Source organism: Chrysochloris asiatica, unplaced genomic scaffold (assembly GCF_000296735.1).
Source record: "Chrysochloris asiatica unplaced genomic scaffold, ChrAsi1.0 scaffold00218, whole genome shotgun sequence".
NCBI classification, from domain to species: domain Eukaryota; kingdom Metazoa; phylum Chordata; class Mammalia; order Afrosoricida; family Chrysochloridae; genus Chrysochloris; species Chrysochloris asiatica.
This window is the reverse complement of record NW_006408736.1, coordinates 1639089-1652728: the sequence shown is the minus strand read 5'-3', so window position 1 is coordinate 1652728 and position 13640 is coordinate 1639089. Positions and strand designations below refer to the sequence as shown.

The 13640-nt window shown below is 36.3% G+C and overlaps 1 protein-coding gene across 1 annotated transcript in view; it reads right to left on the bottom strand.

Annotated features, from left to right (window-relative positions):
- The window catches only part of CCSER1 (coiled-coil serine-rich protein 1), a 1871951-nt gene that overhangs the window by 993274 nt on the left and 865037 nt on the right, over positions 1-13640 (bottom strand). Inside the window, exon 8 of the mRNA XM_006872972.1 lies at positions 11021-11098. Within this exon, the coding sequence (XP_006873034.1) occupies positions 11021-11098 (78 nt within the window). The remainder of the gene's footprint in view (positions 1-11020; positions 11099-13640) is intronic.

The following is a 13640-nucleotide window of genomic DNA, read 5'->3' as shown; positions in this document are numbered from 1 at the left end:
CTGAGAAGGAATTCCTAAAAATGATTATAAAAGGCATCAAAACGCTATGCAATACAGTTGAGAAAAATAAGGAAGAAGTCAGGAAAGTGCTACAGGAACAATCAAATAAGATAAATAGATCATTGGAAACAATTCAAAACCTACAGAAAGAGGTCCAAAAGAATATATATATTCTTGCACCATATGTATTCAATCTTTATACTGAGCAAATACTTCGATTATTTCTTTAAAGTGTTCAATAGAAAAGATGTCAGTATTAGAATTAAGATGTGCCATAGTATTTTTTTTTTGGTCTTTTGGGAGTGTTATTTATTGATTTTTTTTCACATACAGGTTTTATAATTTTGAATGGTTCTACTTCTAACTGTTTGACCATTTTCTTATGTAGTTTGGGTTCTCTTCCATTATGTAACTTCCTGGTTGTTTATACATATAAAGGCTATTGTTTTTTTAAGTTTTTGTTGTGAATTGAGTGAATGTTTACAGGGCAGTTCATCAGTTTTACAATCAACAAATCACATACTCTGTTTCATTACAATGATTATAAACTCCTTCATGTACCATCAGTTAACAATATTTCTCTCTATTCACTTAAGATCTTTTTTTTTAAAAAAACTCTCAGGCATATATAATAATTTAAACTACCAATGGGCACATTCTGCAAGTCTGCCTCCTGGCCACCAGCTCTCAGTCCCTCTCTTTCCATGAACCTAGAGTCCTCAACTGCTCCCTCTCACCAGGTCTCCATCTCTGCCTCCATATCTTGTGTCACTGTTTCTCTGGATAAAGTCCTACATTCCTCTTGTGCTTTTCTTCTCCCTTGATGGTCCTAGGGTCCTCTGTTTCTAGACTGTAAGATTAACTATTCCCCAGTTTTTGTTATAAAACTTTTACCTTTACAATTGTGACAGTCACAATTAGTCATGATAACAAGTACTCACTATTGAATCATAAGAATCTGATCCTCATCTCTTTTTACCAGACCTATCTAGACAAGATGAAAACTATTCAGTGGGGACTCTATCTTCCCCACCACACTTTCAAACTAAACTCCCTCTTGAAACCTTGTAAGCCAGTTACTTTGTGCTTTTATCGCCCCCTCATTTTAGGTAGCCAATGTCTAACTTGTCCATCCTTATCTATCCTGTAAACAGAGGGGATAGCATTGATACTTGATGTGAAGACTCTTTCCCTCTCTGTTGGTATTTTGAGCTACTGCCTCCCTGAGTATAGGTCAAGTTCATCAAATTGTAGTAATTTATCCTCCTTTCCTTTACCTATTTTTATTTTTATTTATTTTTTTATTTTCCTCTAGTCGAATTCTGATTATCAAGCCATCAAGGCTAGGTCAAATGGATATTATCTGCAGGTTTGGGTGTTCTTGCACTTCTCCCCTCACTTCATACCAGCTGCATTCTTCACTCTCAGTTCTAGCCTTTTAGCCCTGGTATTTTTGCTTGCCTCATATACACATGAATGTTGGGTAATAAATATGGACAACAGTGGAAGAATTGATGCATTTGAGCTATGGTGTTAAAGAAGAATATTGAAAGTATCCTGGATTCCCAGAGTACAAACAAATCTGTGTTTGACAATATAGAGCCAGAATGCTCCTTAGAAGCAAGTATGGTGAGACTTCATCTCTCAAACTTCAGACATTCCTGGAGAAGGACATTATGGTTGGAACAAAAAAAAGGAAGACTCCCAATGAGATGAATTATCAAAATGGCAGCAAAAATAATCTCAAGCACAGAAACAATTGTTGGGATAACGTAGGAACAGGCAGTGTTTTGTTCTGTTGTGCATAGGATCATAATGAGTTGGAACTCCTTAAAACAAGCACTATTGTTGCAGCTCATATGCAAATTCAAACTGAAGCTGAAGAAAATGAAAACAAGTCCATGAAATCATAAATATGACCTTGAATATATCACACCAGAATTTAGAGTTCATTTGAAGAACAGATTTGATACATTACACACTAAAGACTGAAGATCATAACAGTTGTGGGATGACATCAAGAACATCATACATGAAGAAAGCAAAAAGTCATTAAGAAAACAAGAGAGAAGGAAAAGGTCAAAATGGATATCAGAAGAAACACTGAAACTTGCTCTCCAGCGTAGAAATACTAAAGCAAATGGAAGAAATGAGGAGGTACAAGAGATGAACAGAAAATTTCAAAGATCAGCTCGAGAAGACAAAGCCAAATATTACAAAAAATGTGCAAAGAACTGGCGTAAGAAAGCCAAAAAGTAAGAACACGCTCAGCATTTCTCAAGCTGGGGTAACGAATGAAAAATTCAAGCCTCAACTCTCGTTATTCAAAGATTCTCTGGGCAAATAATTGAATGATGCAAAAAGCATCAGGAGAAGATGGAAGGAATGCACAGAGTCACTGTACCAAATGGAAATGGTTAATGTTCAACTGTTTCAAGAGGTAGCATATGATCAAGAGCCAACAATACTGAAGGAAGAAATCTAAGGTGCATTGAATGAATTGGCAAAGAACAAGGCTCCAGGAATCGATGGAATAAAAATTGAAACCTTTCAAGAAAGTGATGCAGCACAGGAGGCACTCAGTTATCTCTGCCAAGAAATTTGGAAGACAACTATCTGGCCGACTGATTGGAAGAGATCCATACTTGTGACCATTCTAAAGAGAGGTGACCCAATGGAATGCAGAAATCATCAGACAATCTCTTTGATATCCCATGCAATAAAGTTTTACTAAAGGTAATACAGAAACGGCTGCAAGCATACATTGACAGAAAAATTCCAGAGGATCAAGCCAGATTTAAAAGAAGCCACCGTGAAGTGAGGGATATCATTGCTGATGTCTGATGGATCTTGGCTGAAAGCAGAGAATATCAGAAAGATATTCTTTATCTGTTCTTCATTGACTACACAAAGGTTTTAAGTTGTGTGGATCATGACAAGCTATGGACAATATTGCAAAGTATGAGTGTTCCCAAACACTTATTTGTGTTCATGAGGAATCTGTACATGGACCAAGAGGCAGTTGTTCAAACAGAATATGGGAACACTGAATGTTTTAAAATTAAGAAAGGTAGATGACAGGGTTATAGTCTTTCACCATACTTATTCAACCTGTATGCTGAGCAAATAATCTGAGAAGCTAGGTTATATGAAGGAAAACATGGCATCAGGATTGGAGGAAGACTCATTAACAACCTGCCATATGCAGATGATACAACCTTGCTTTCTGAAAGTGAAGAGGACTTAAAATATTTACTGATGAAGATCAAAGAACACAGCCTTTGGTATGGATTGCATCTCAATGTAAAGAAAACAAAAATCCCCATGACTGGACCAATAAACAACATTCTTATCAATGGAGAAAAGATTCAAGTTGTCAAGGACTTCATTCTTTTCAGATTAACTATCAACACTCATGGAGGAAGCATCCAGAAATCAAATGATGTATTGCATTAGGCAAATCTGCTGCACAAGACCTTTTTAAAATGTTGAAAAGCAAAGATGTCAGCTTGAGGACTAAGGTGCACCTGACCCAAGCCATAGTATTTTCAATAACCTCTTATGCATGTGAAAGTTGGATGGTGAATAAGGAAGACCATAGAAAAATTGATGCTTTTGAGCTATGGTGTTGGAGGATAATATTGAAAGTGCCATGGGCTGCCCATAGAACCAACAGATCTGTGTTGGAAGAGGTGCAGCCAGAGTGCTCCTTAGAGGCCAAGATGGCCAAACTTTGTCTGTCATACTTCGGACATGTTGTCAGCATGGGCCAGTTGCTAGAGAAGGATCTCATGTGTAGTAAGGTGGTAGGTCAGAGAAAAAGAGGAAGACTCCCAGAGAGGTGGATTGGCCAAGTTGCAGTATCAATGGGCTCAAGCAAGGCTACAATAGTGAGGTTGGCCAAGGATCGGCCAGTGTTTCATTCTGCTGTGCCTACGGTTGCTATAAGTTGACACCGACTTGATGGCACCTAACAAGAACTGTTGCAGATGTTTAAGTGCTGTTGAGTCAGATCTGATTCATCGAGACACTGCATAGAGTTTCCAAGGAGTGGCTCATGGATTGAAACTACCAACCTTGTGGCTATCTGTCCAGTGCTTATCCAAGAGCTCTACACCAAATTTATTTATTCATTTATTCTCTTTAGGAAGTAATTGATGAATGCTCTCTATATTTGTTAACATTTATTTGTATGTGCTGAAATGCAATGCAGTCTAGTTATGCCTTTATAAGGTATGAAAGGGCTTCACAAAGTTCTTGAAAAAAATCTATTAACTTTTAACTCAATTTTTCTGTGAACTTCTTGAAGTCTTCTTGCCTAAATTCATTTATGCCACTCTGGAAGAAGAGAGATATTCAGAATAAGAAGTAATAGAACAGGGCACAAGTAAAAAACAAAAAGGAAATGCAAATGTATTTTGTATAATCTAATTAACTTTGCTCAGCTTTCTTCTCAGCAGTATGCTAAGTGAGTATAATGTGAGATTCCATTGGTTACTACTCCTTTAGGTGGTTTGTGTTAACCTATTGTGAGCCTCTGGGTACACTGCACTTCTGATGATAAGGTTTAATGACACCGAATGCATTTTTTTTTTTTTTTTCGATTAAGCTTTCTAAAAAAAACCCTCCAACCCCCTTTCCTAGAGTCCTGGTGTGGCATTGTAGGATAATGCACTGGACTGCAAGGTCAGTTTGAACCGTAAAGTCGGCAGTTCAAATTCACTAGCCACTCTTTGGAAACCCTATACAGGGTCCGTATAAGCTTGAACCAATTAGAAGGCACTCAACAGCAGCAGAGGTTAAAAAAAGAGAAACAATCTGTTCTTATGGGCTGAGGGGCCTTCCAGGGGGCACACTGTAAACCATCGATAGTTGCCTAAATGTGATTTTCATCTCACCTCCTTACAGTATTTGCTCACATTTCAATCTCATTTTCACTCAGATTATCCTATTTACAAATTTTCACATACACTCATATTTGTCCTTTCCTCTATCTTTTTATTTATTTATTTATTTTATTGTACTTACTGCCTCCTAGCATATTATATAACTTACTTGGATATAATACTTGTTTGTACTGTAAGTATGCCCTCACTAAATGTAACCTCCATGATGCCGACATGCATTTCAAGTGTTAGAACAGGAGTTGGCACTGAAGGGATGTATGGCAATATTTGTTGGATGAATAGGTAACTGTATTTTCTACAGCAATGCTCTTAGAACTTCACTACTGGATAAGTTATGACTCCCCCATTAAATGTTAATAAGCACCTGTGGCAGATGGTGTTTCCTGTAAGTGTTTTTAACCAAAGTTCTTGTGTGAATGTTATCCTTTACAAGTAACATGAAAAAGTGTAGCCCCAAAGAAAGCCTGAAATATATGACTCAGTTTTAAAACCTGATACTTGTTTTAATGAACAATGAATAGAAATTTCTGGGAGAAGTGGATTCAAACAAATGAAGTATGCAGGGGAAAACACTATATGTAAGAAATATATCATCAGAAGGAATGCTGACCCTTTTAAAAGATACTGATAAATGGGTTTAAAATAGAAAGTTTTAATAAACCATAGCGTGTGCTAGCTGGTGGCACAGTGGGTTATGAGTTAGAGCTGACAACTACAAGGTTAGGAGTTAGGGTACACCAGCAACTCTGTGGGAGACAGATGACATTTTTTTCTCCCTTAAAGATATAACAACTTTAGAAACCCTACAGAGATTTGCTATGAGTCAGAATCGACTCCATGGTACTGAGTTTGTTATTATCTGCTGGATGAGCAAGTCTAATTAATAAACACTAGATTTGTAGACCCTGGTTTACTGCATCAGCTGCATAACATACTAGCATAACACAACATACTTTTCTAATTTACCAAATATCTAATTAAACAATTGCAGTAACATTAATTATTCTTGTCCTTCACATAATGAATTATTTTTGCATTTGGTAGCATTCCCTGAATACTACTAAATGATCCAGTAGCATCACAAAACTCAAATCAAAGAAAGGTACCAGAGGTTCAAGAAGACATCGAATATGACATTATGCTATAAGCTATCATCCTGATTCATACAGGACAAAGTATGCATGATGACACAAAACAGAAAAGTTAAGATAGCGAAATGAAAACCACTAATGATGTTGAGACTGTTGTGGTTGTTGTTGTGTGCCATCGAGTCAGTTCAGACCCACAGAGACCCTGTATAGGGTTTCCGAGGAGCAGTTTATGGGTTTGAACTGCTGACTTTATGGTTCACAGTCCAGTGCTTATCCTACAGTGCCACACCAGGGTATTTAGATGACATGTGATTAGTAATAAATTCCAATTTGATGAAATTCTTACCAATTTTCAAAACTCAAAAAAGCATTGCAAGCTTAATACTAGTAATTCTTATTACATAAAATTGTAAAACTTTGACTAATAAAAGAATAAAATCTCTGTACATAAACTTAACAGCAAATTTGCCTCTAAGAGCAAGTAAGGGATTAGATGACTATTGTGTCAAGCTCTAGCAACAATTCAGAAATAAATCTACACTTAAAGGCAATCAGTCACGTGTGAAAATACAGAGGTCTGCAGAACATCAAAAGGAAGCTGAAAAAGTAAGCTGCCCATTAAGACGTCCAAGTAATAATAACACCTGCATTTTCTCACTGCCATATATGTGATCTTCACTGTAGTATTTTGGCTATTCATTCTCAAATATTTTACTCAAATTGTCATTTTCAATCATTCAAGCTATATAATATATACAGGCATCACATGTACTATGTTGAAATGTCTACGTATATAGTTGATGCAAGCAGAAGAATCTTTCCTACCTTTTAATATAATCATCCCAGAATTGGCAACATGACTACTTGACTCTATCTAGTCATCTAGAGAAGCCCTGAGGTATAGTACTTAAAGTGCTTGGCTAGTAATCAAAAGGTCAGAGCTTCTCCAGGGAGAAAGATGTGGCAGTCTGCTTCCCTAAAGATTTACAACTTTGGAAATCCTGTAGGGCAGTTCTACCCTGATTTATAGGGTCACTCTGGGTTGGAATAGACTCCACAGCAAAGGCTACTGGGTATTTATTTTCTATTCTGTTTTAATAACATAAATAGTTACATCCAAGTAACTATTCCTTGGTCTTTCAAACAGAAGAAGGTGAAAGAGATTAAATTGGCATTGATTATTTAAGACACATTCATTGTTTATTTAAAAATCCTCACATCACAAGAACTTTTGTGTTTACTTTCTTCTACGATACTCTGAATTTATTTTAAAATAATTCTTGCCATGTATATTAGAAACCCGAGTATATTGTACATTAATGCTAATTTCATGTCTCCTGACAAATCTATTGCAGAATAGAAGTAGTTGACTGTACAAGCCTTTGAACTTATTCACTATAGTGTATTTAAAACTTTTGCTTTTTTTAATGTCTTCTGGAATTCTGTTTCTTTTCTTAAACAAATTAGATAGCAACAGCTTTGTTGTTGTTTTTAAGTGCCATAAAGTCAGTTGCAACTCATAATGATCCTGTATATGGTTTCTGAGGAGTGGCTGGTTGGGTTTGAAACACCAATCTTTTTATTCACAGTCCAGTGCTTATCCTATAGTGCGATACAAGGACTGCATGGAAATTATATTAAGGGTGATTTGTAATTTCATATATTCTGACACTCATACCACCAAATAAGATATATAAAGTAGAGGTAGCAACTAGTTTTGATAACTTCAGGAAGAAAGCAAGACTATTGAAGAATCATTCATCATTTGCAAGTTAAGGTATTGTAAATAAAATTTCTACAAGATTTTAAAAATTAATTTCTAACAAACACTATTGTTAATTACAAATACATGTTTTATACACACACAAGAGGGCAATAAAAAGTCTGTGGATAAATGCAGTTGAAAGATAAAGGAATTTCCCCATGAAGTTTGTGGACTGCTTCAGATATATACAGGCAGTTCCCAAGCTACTATACATTTGAGTTAAGACAAACCATGTTTATAACCATCTTCTGGGTTATATTTATTTTCTGGCATATTTTATTGTACCAAAGTTCAAGCCAGGAAAATATATAGCTATATTGTTATTGTTGTTATATGCCGTGGAGTTGGTTCCGACTCATAGTGACCCTGTACAGTGTTTCCAAGGCTGTAAATCTTTACAGGAGCAGAAAGCCTCATCTTTCTCCCATGGAACAGCTGGTAGTTTCGAACTGCTAATCGTGAGATTAGCAGCCCGATTCGTAACCACTACACTACCAGAGCTCCTTACATAGCTATATGGTTAGGTATAAACATTGGGTAAAAATTAATAATACGTAGCTATGCATATCATTAGAGTCCTGGTGTAGCATTGTGGGTTTATGCGCTGAACTGCACAGTCAGATTGAATCACAAAAAAAGCATGCTTATTGTTGTTGTTAAGTGCCGTGGAGTCTGTTCCATCTCACAGCAACCCTGTAGAAGGTTTTCAAGGGGAGGCTGGTGGGTTTGAACCACTGGCCTTGCTTATCCTAGAGCCCTACACCAGGATTATGGTTAGAACTTTACTTTTCATTTTTATTTGTATGTTCAAAGAACATAATAGCATTTATATTAGAAATTTGAAGAAACACAAATACTTGGGGGCATAGAAAGGCAAATAAATGCCTTTGAGACAACAGTCCGAAGGTTGTTACCTACCCGCAGGTACCATTCATTCCTCAGTAACAGATTCTTCTAAACTACCACTGATAAGGTTCTAGATGTCTTACAAATCATATTTGTGCTCAGTCATTTAGAAATGTCTAATTCAGGCTCCCAACAACATTTCCTTAAATTGAGTAGTGGAATTTCTGATTCCACTTTCCATGTTATAAAAGTAGTTCTCACTTCATTGTTTTAAAAGCACATTTAATAACGACAATTTTTGGAGTCCTGGTGTGAAGCTGTGGAATAAAGCACTGGACTGCAAGGTCGTTTTGAACTATAAGGTCCGCAGCTGCTCCTTGGAAAGCCTATACAAGGTCGCCGCTAAGAGTCAGAACTGACTCGACAGTACCTAACAACAACAACAAATTTTATTGTGGAGTCCTCGTATGGCACTGCTAACCACAAGGTCTGCAGTTCAAGCCCACCAGCCGCTCCTTGTTGGAACCAACTAGACAGCATTTAACAACAACAGCAATAATAATTTATTGTGGAAGTGAACTACTGGTTTCACCTACCTGAAATGGGTTAATACGCTGGACTGCAAGGAAAGTATGAACCGTTATGTCGGCGGTTCAAGCTCACCAGCCGCTCCTCGGACTCTACACAGGGTCGTTATGGGACGATGGCACTTAACAACAACGCCGACGACATCCTTAATTAATGCAAACAGTTAAGGGCTCAACTACTAGCCAAAATTCACAACCTTGAAAACCCTTTCATGTTCTTTTCTGCACACAGGGCGCTACCATGGGTTAAAATGGACTCGGCAGCAACTAAGAACAAATTTGAAAATAAAGGGTTTTGAAATAGGTAGGTTTGAAGTTGTGTAGCTCCTGGATGGTATGATTTTGTTACATTGGAATAGTGTTTATTAGGAATTTGAGTATATTACCCTTATTGGGACACTTTCTGGTTTGGAAATTTAAAAATATATATTTTTCTGCTTTACATATACACACTATTAAATCTAGATCCTAAGTACTGGATCTAGATCTTAGGTACTAATGTCATGTCCTGAATGGTTTTAAGCAGAAAAATAGTAATGCATGAAAAAGACAAGTATGAATTACCTATACTAAGTATTCTTTTAAATAAAAAATATTTTTAATAAATAAGTTAAATTTATTAAATAATATGTAACAATAGTGTTCAAAAAGTTGTACTCACTAGAATGGTAAGAGAATATTTAGGTATTTAGAATAAGCAAATATTACAAATAATATATAAAATTCAAAAGAAAAGCATAGCTTTTAATTTTTGTAACTAATGGATTAAATATGCAAACATCTGAAACTAACTTGAAGTGAGAGTCAAAGATTTGGTTTATTTCCCAATAGCGACAAGTAGCTTAATTATGAGACAATTTGCTCAAATAAGTTAATAAGTTTGCAAGACAACAAGTAACATCTACTTTTATGTTATTTAATATAATGAAAATGGACAGGTAAATATATGTTTTTAAAAATCTATATCATGAAACAACTAAAAATGATTTATGTTTCTACTTGTCAGTAAAGAGCTGAAAATAACATTAATAAATGTTTTTAGACAGAAGGGAAGGTTCTCCAAAACGTTAAATTAAGGATAAGGAAGATTTTAATTTATATTTTTCATCAACTAGCAGCTTTAAGTCATGGGTTTAGACAAAATGCAAATTTCATAGCTGAGCATAAGAAAAGCTAGATTTGAATCAGAGTTATCCAAAATCACCCAGTGTTAACAGAAGTAACCTTGTGTTAAAATATGTTTTACAAAGTTATTCTGACAGTTCAACAAGTATCTCACATTAAGAAAAAAAAAGTTAACTTTCAATTAAATTATTTTCTGAAGTCTGCACTGAAGATGAAGAGCTAACATATTATTATAAATTTCTCTGCAAAGTTGTGTCTCCTTTTATGTACCAGAATGTAAAACTGATGTGCTTGGTTCTTAGAAGCTGCAAACATAATAACTTATTAAATTGTTAATACATAAATTAGTAGTTTCTAAAAAATAGTGTCTCAAGATTCTAATATGAATCCTCCAAGTGTTCACAAATTCACTAATTCAAAGACTGTTTTAGACATTAGTTAAAAGCAAGCAAAAAAAAAAACCTAAAACAAAACATAATGACACAAAGATTAATAAGACATTGGTATGCTAGCTCGTGCCCATAATTACCTTTTTCAGTTCTAGAAGGTATTTGAGGATTGTTTAAGAGCAAAAGATGAATGGTGCACCACTAAATCCTGTTAAATCAATGCATGGCCATAGCAGGAACAGAGGTAAATAAGCTGTGGGGGCCTGAATACCAATAAAGAAGATAAAAATTATTTTATATAGCTACTTACATCATAGCCTAGAAGTTCAGTCTGTGTGGATTTATCTACTCTCGAAGCAAAAGCCTTCTGTAAATGATGGACCTTCTCCTGCAAAATTAAAAGAATACACATTGTTGGTGAGCCTCCACTAATATTCCCCACTTATCAAATGTTGATTAGTGTACAATTCGTGATCTCTCTGTGAACACTTTGCTCTGATGGTACATTGCTAATCAGCTTAAATATTTAGAGCTTTAATTTTCTTTCTTCTATCTACAATAGCCTTAGTTGACATCTAGAGAGGTAATTGGCTTCAGAGCATGTATTTTTAAAACCCAAAACACTTTGAATCAATAATAATACCGAAAGGATTTCATCTAGTATGGTTTTCATTTTTTATATATTTGAATTATATTCAGTACTCTTCACACATTTGGAGTCCTGGTGTGACACTGTAGGTTAATGTACTGGACTGCAAAGTTGGCTTGACCTGCAAGGTTGGTGGTTCAAGCAAGCCAGGTGCTCCTCAGAAACCCTGTAAAGGGTCTCTATGATAGGGAACCAACTTGATGGTACATTTAGAAATGTGTTATTTAAGAGATATTATACTGATCCAACCTACTAAGTTTTACATATTATTGCCTTTTATTATCAGTATATTTATAAAAATGTCTTTGGGGACAGGAAACAGTACATATAAATTTACAAATATGATGAAATTAACATGTAAGGCATGGCATTACTGTATATGGTATATATAACTAATGATAAGACATACAGTTTAATGTAACTCAAATACTTTGGAAGTTGAGGGTTACCTATATAATAATTCTGCAGCTACTAATTTGACTGGGTGTCTGATGGGGGTCTTCTCTTCTTGTTCCTGACTGTATCACTTAAAAAGGAATCTTGAAGACTGGAGAAACCCGAGACTATGTGCCTTGGCCACCCTGGAAAGGAACTCACCCTCATGGCCCAATTTTCAGCCAAGCAGCAGATAGGTAAATATGACAAACAACAACATGATAAGGTATTGTTGTTGTTGTTAAGTGCCATCGAATCGGTACCGACTCATAGTGACCCTATGCACAACAGAACGAAACTGCCCGGTCCTGGGCCAACGTCACAATTATTGCCACGCTTGAGCCCACTGATGCTGCTATACTGCCAATCCATCTCGCTGGGAGTCTCCTTTTTTTTCTCTGACCCTCCACCTTAACAAACATGATATCCTTCTCCAGTGACTGGTCCCTCCTGACAATATGTCCAAAGTATGAGAAATGAAGTTTGGCCATCCTGGCCTCCAAGGAGCACTCTGGCTGCACTTCTTTCAACACAGATCTATTGGTTCTATGGGCAGCTCATGGCACTTTCAATATTCTCCTCCAATACCATAAGTCAAAAGCATCAATTTTTCTATGGTCTTCCTTATTCACTGTCCAGCTTTCACATGCATATGAAGTTATTGAAAATACCATGGCTTTGGTTAGGTGCACCTTAATCCTCAAGCTGACATCTTTGCTCTTCAACACTTTAAAAAGATCTTGTGCAGCAGATTTGCCTAATGCAACACATCATTTGATTTCTTGACTGCTGCTTCCATGGGTGTTGATAGTTGATCTAGGAAGAATGAAGCCCTTGACAACATCAATCTTTTCTCCTTGATAAGAATGTTGTTTATTGGTCCAGTGGTAAGGATTTTTGTTTTCTTGACACTGAGATGCAATCCATACCGAACTTCATCAGTAAGTACTTCAAGTCTTCTTTGCTTTCAGCTAGCAATATTGTATCATCTTCATATCAAAATTTATTAATAAGTCATTTTCTAATACTGATGCTGCATTCTTCTTAAAACAGTCCAGCTTCTTGGATTGTTTATTCAACATAAAGTTTGAATAAACACGGTAAAAGGATACAACCCTGATACTGCAGGGTTTCCTGATTTAAAACCTTACAGTAACTCCTTATTTTCTTTGAACTACTGCCTCATATCCAATGCAGAGGCTTCTCAGGAGTATAAACACTGCAGTATTTTGGAATTCATATCCCTCACTATGGTACACTATGGATGCTCAGCTATTCCCAGAGCTGCCAACTTGGGAGAAAACATCTTAATTGTATCAGGATTGATATCAAAATTTAAAGTGACAGTTTCGACAAAAAAGCAAATGGCCACAACTCGTCTGTCTGTCATGCTGTGGTGGCTTGAGTTGCTGTGATTCTGAGGGCTATGCCACTGGTATTTTAAATAACCAGCAGGGACACCCATGGTGGACAGGTTTCAGATGAGCTTCCAGACAAAGACAGACTAGGAAGAAAGAGTGACAAACTACTTCCAAATCATTAGTTACTGAAAACCTTATGCCTAGCAGAAAAACACTGTCAGATACAGGGCCAGAAAATGAGCCCCTCAGGTTGGAAGGCACTCAAAATGCGACTGGGAAAGAGATGCCTCCTCAAAGTACAGTTGACCATGATGAGGTGAATGGAGTTAACCTTGTGGGAGAAAAGCCCACAGGACCTTCATTTGTTGATGGGACACAACTCAAAATGAAGACAAACAGCTGTAAACATCCACTGAAAATTGGAACATGGAATGTACGAAGTATGAATCTGGGAAAATTGGAAGTTGTCAAAAATGAAATGGAAC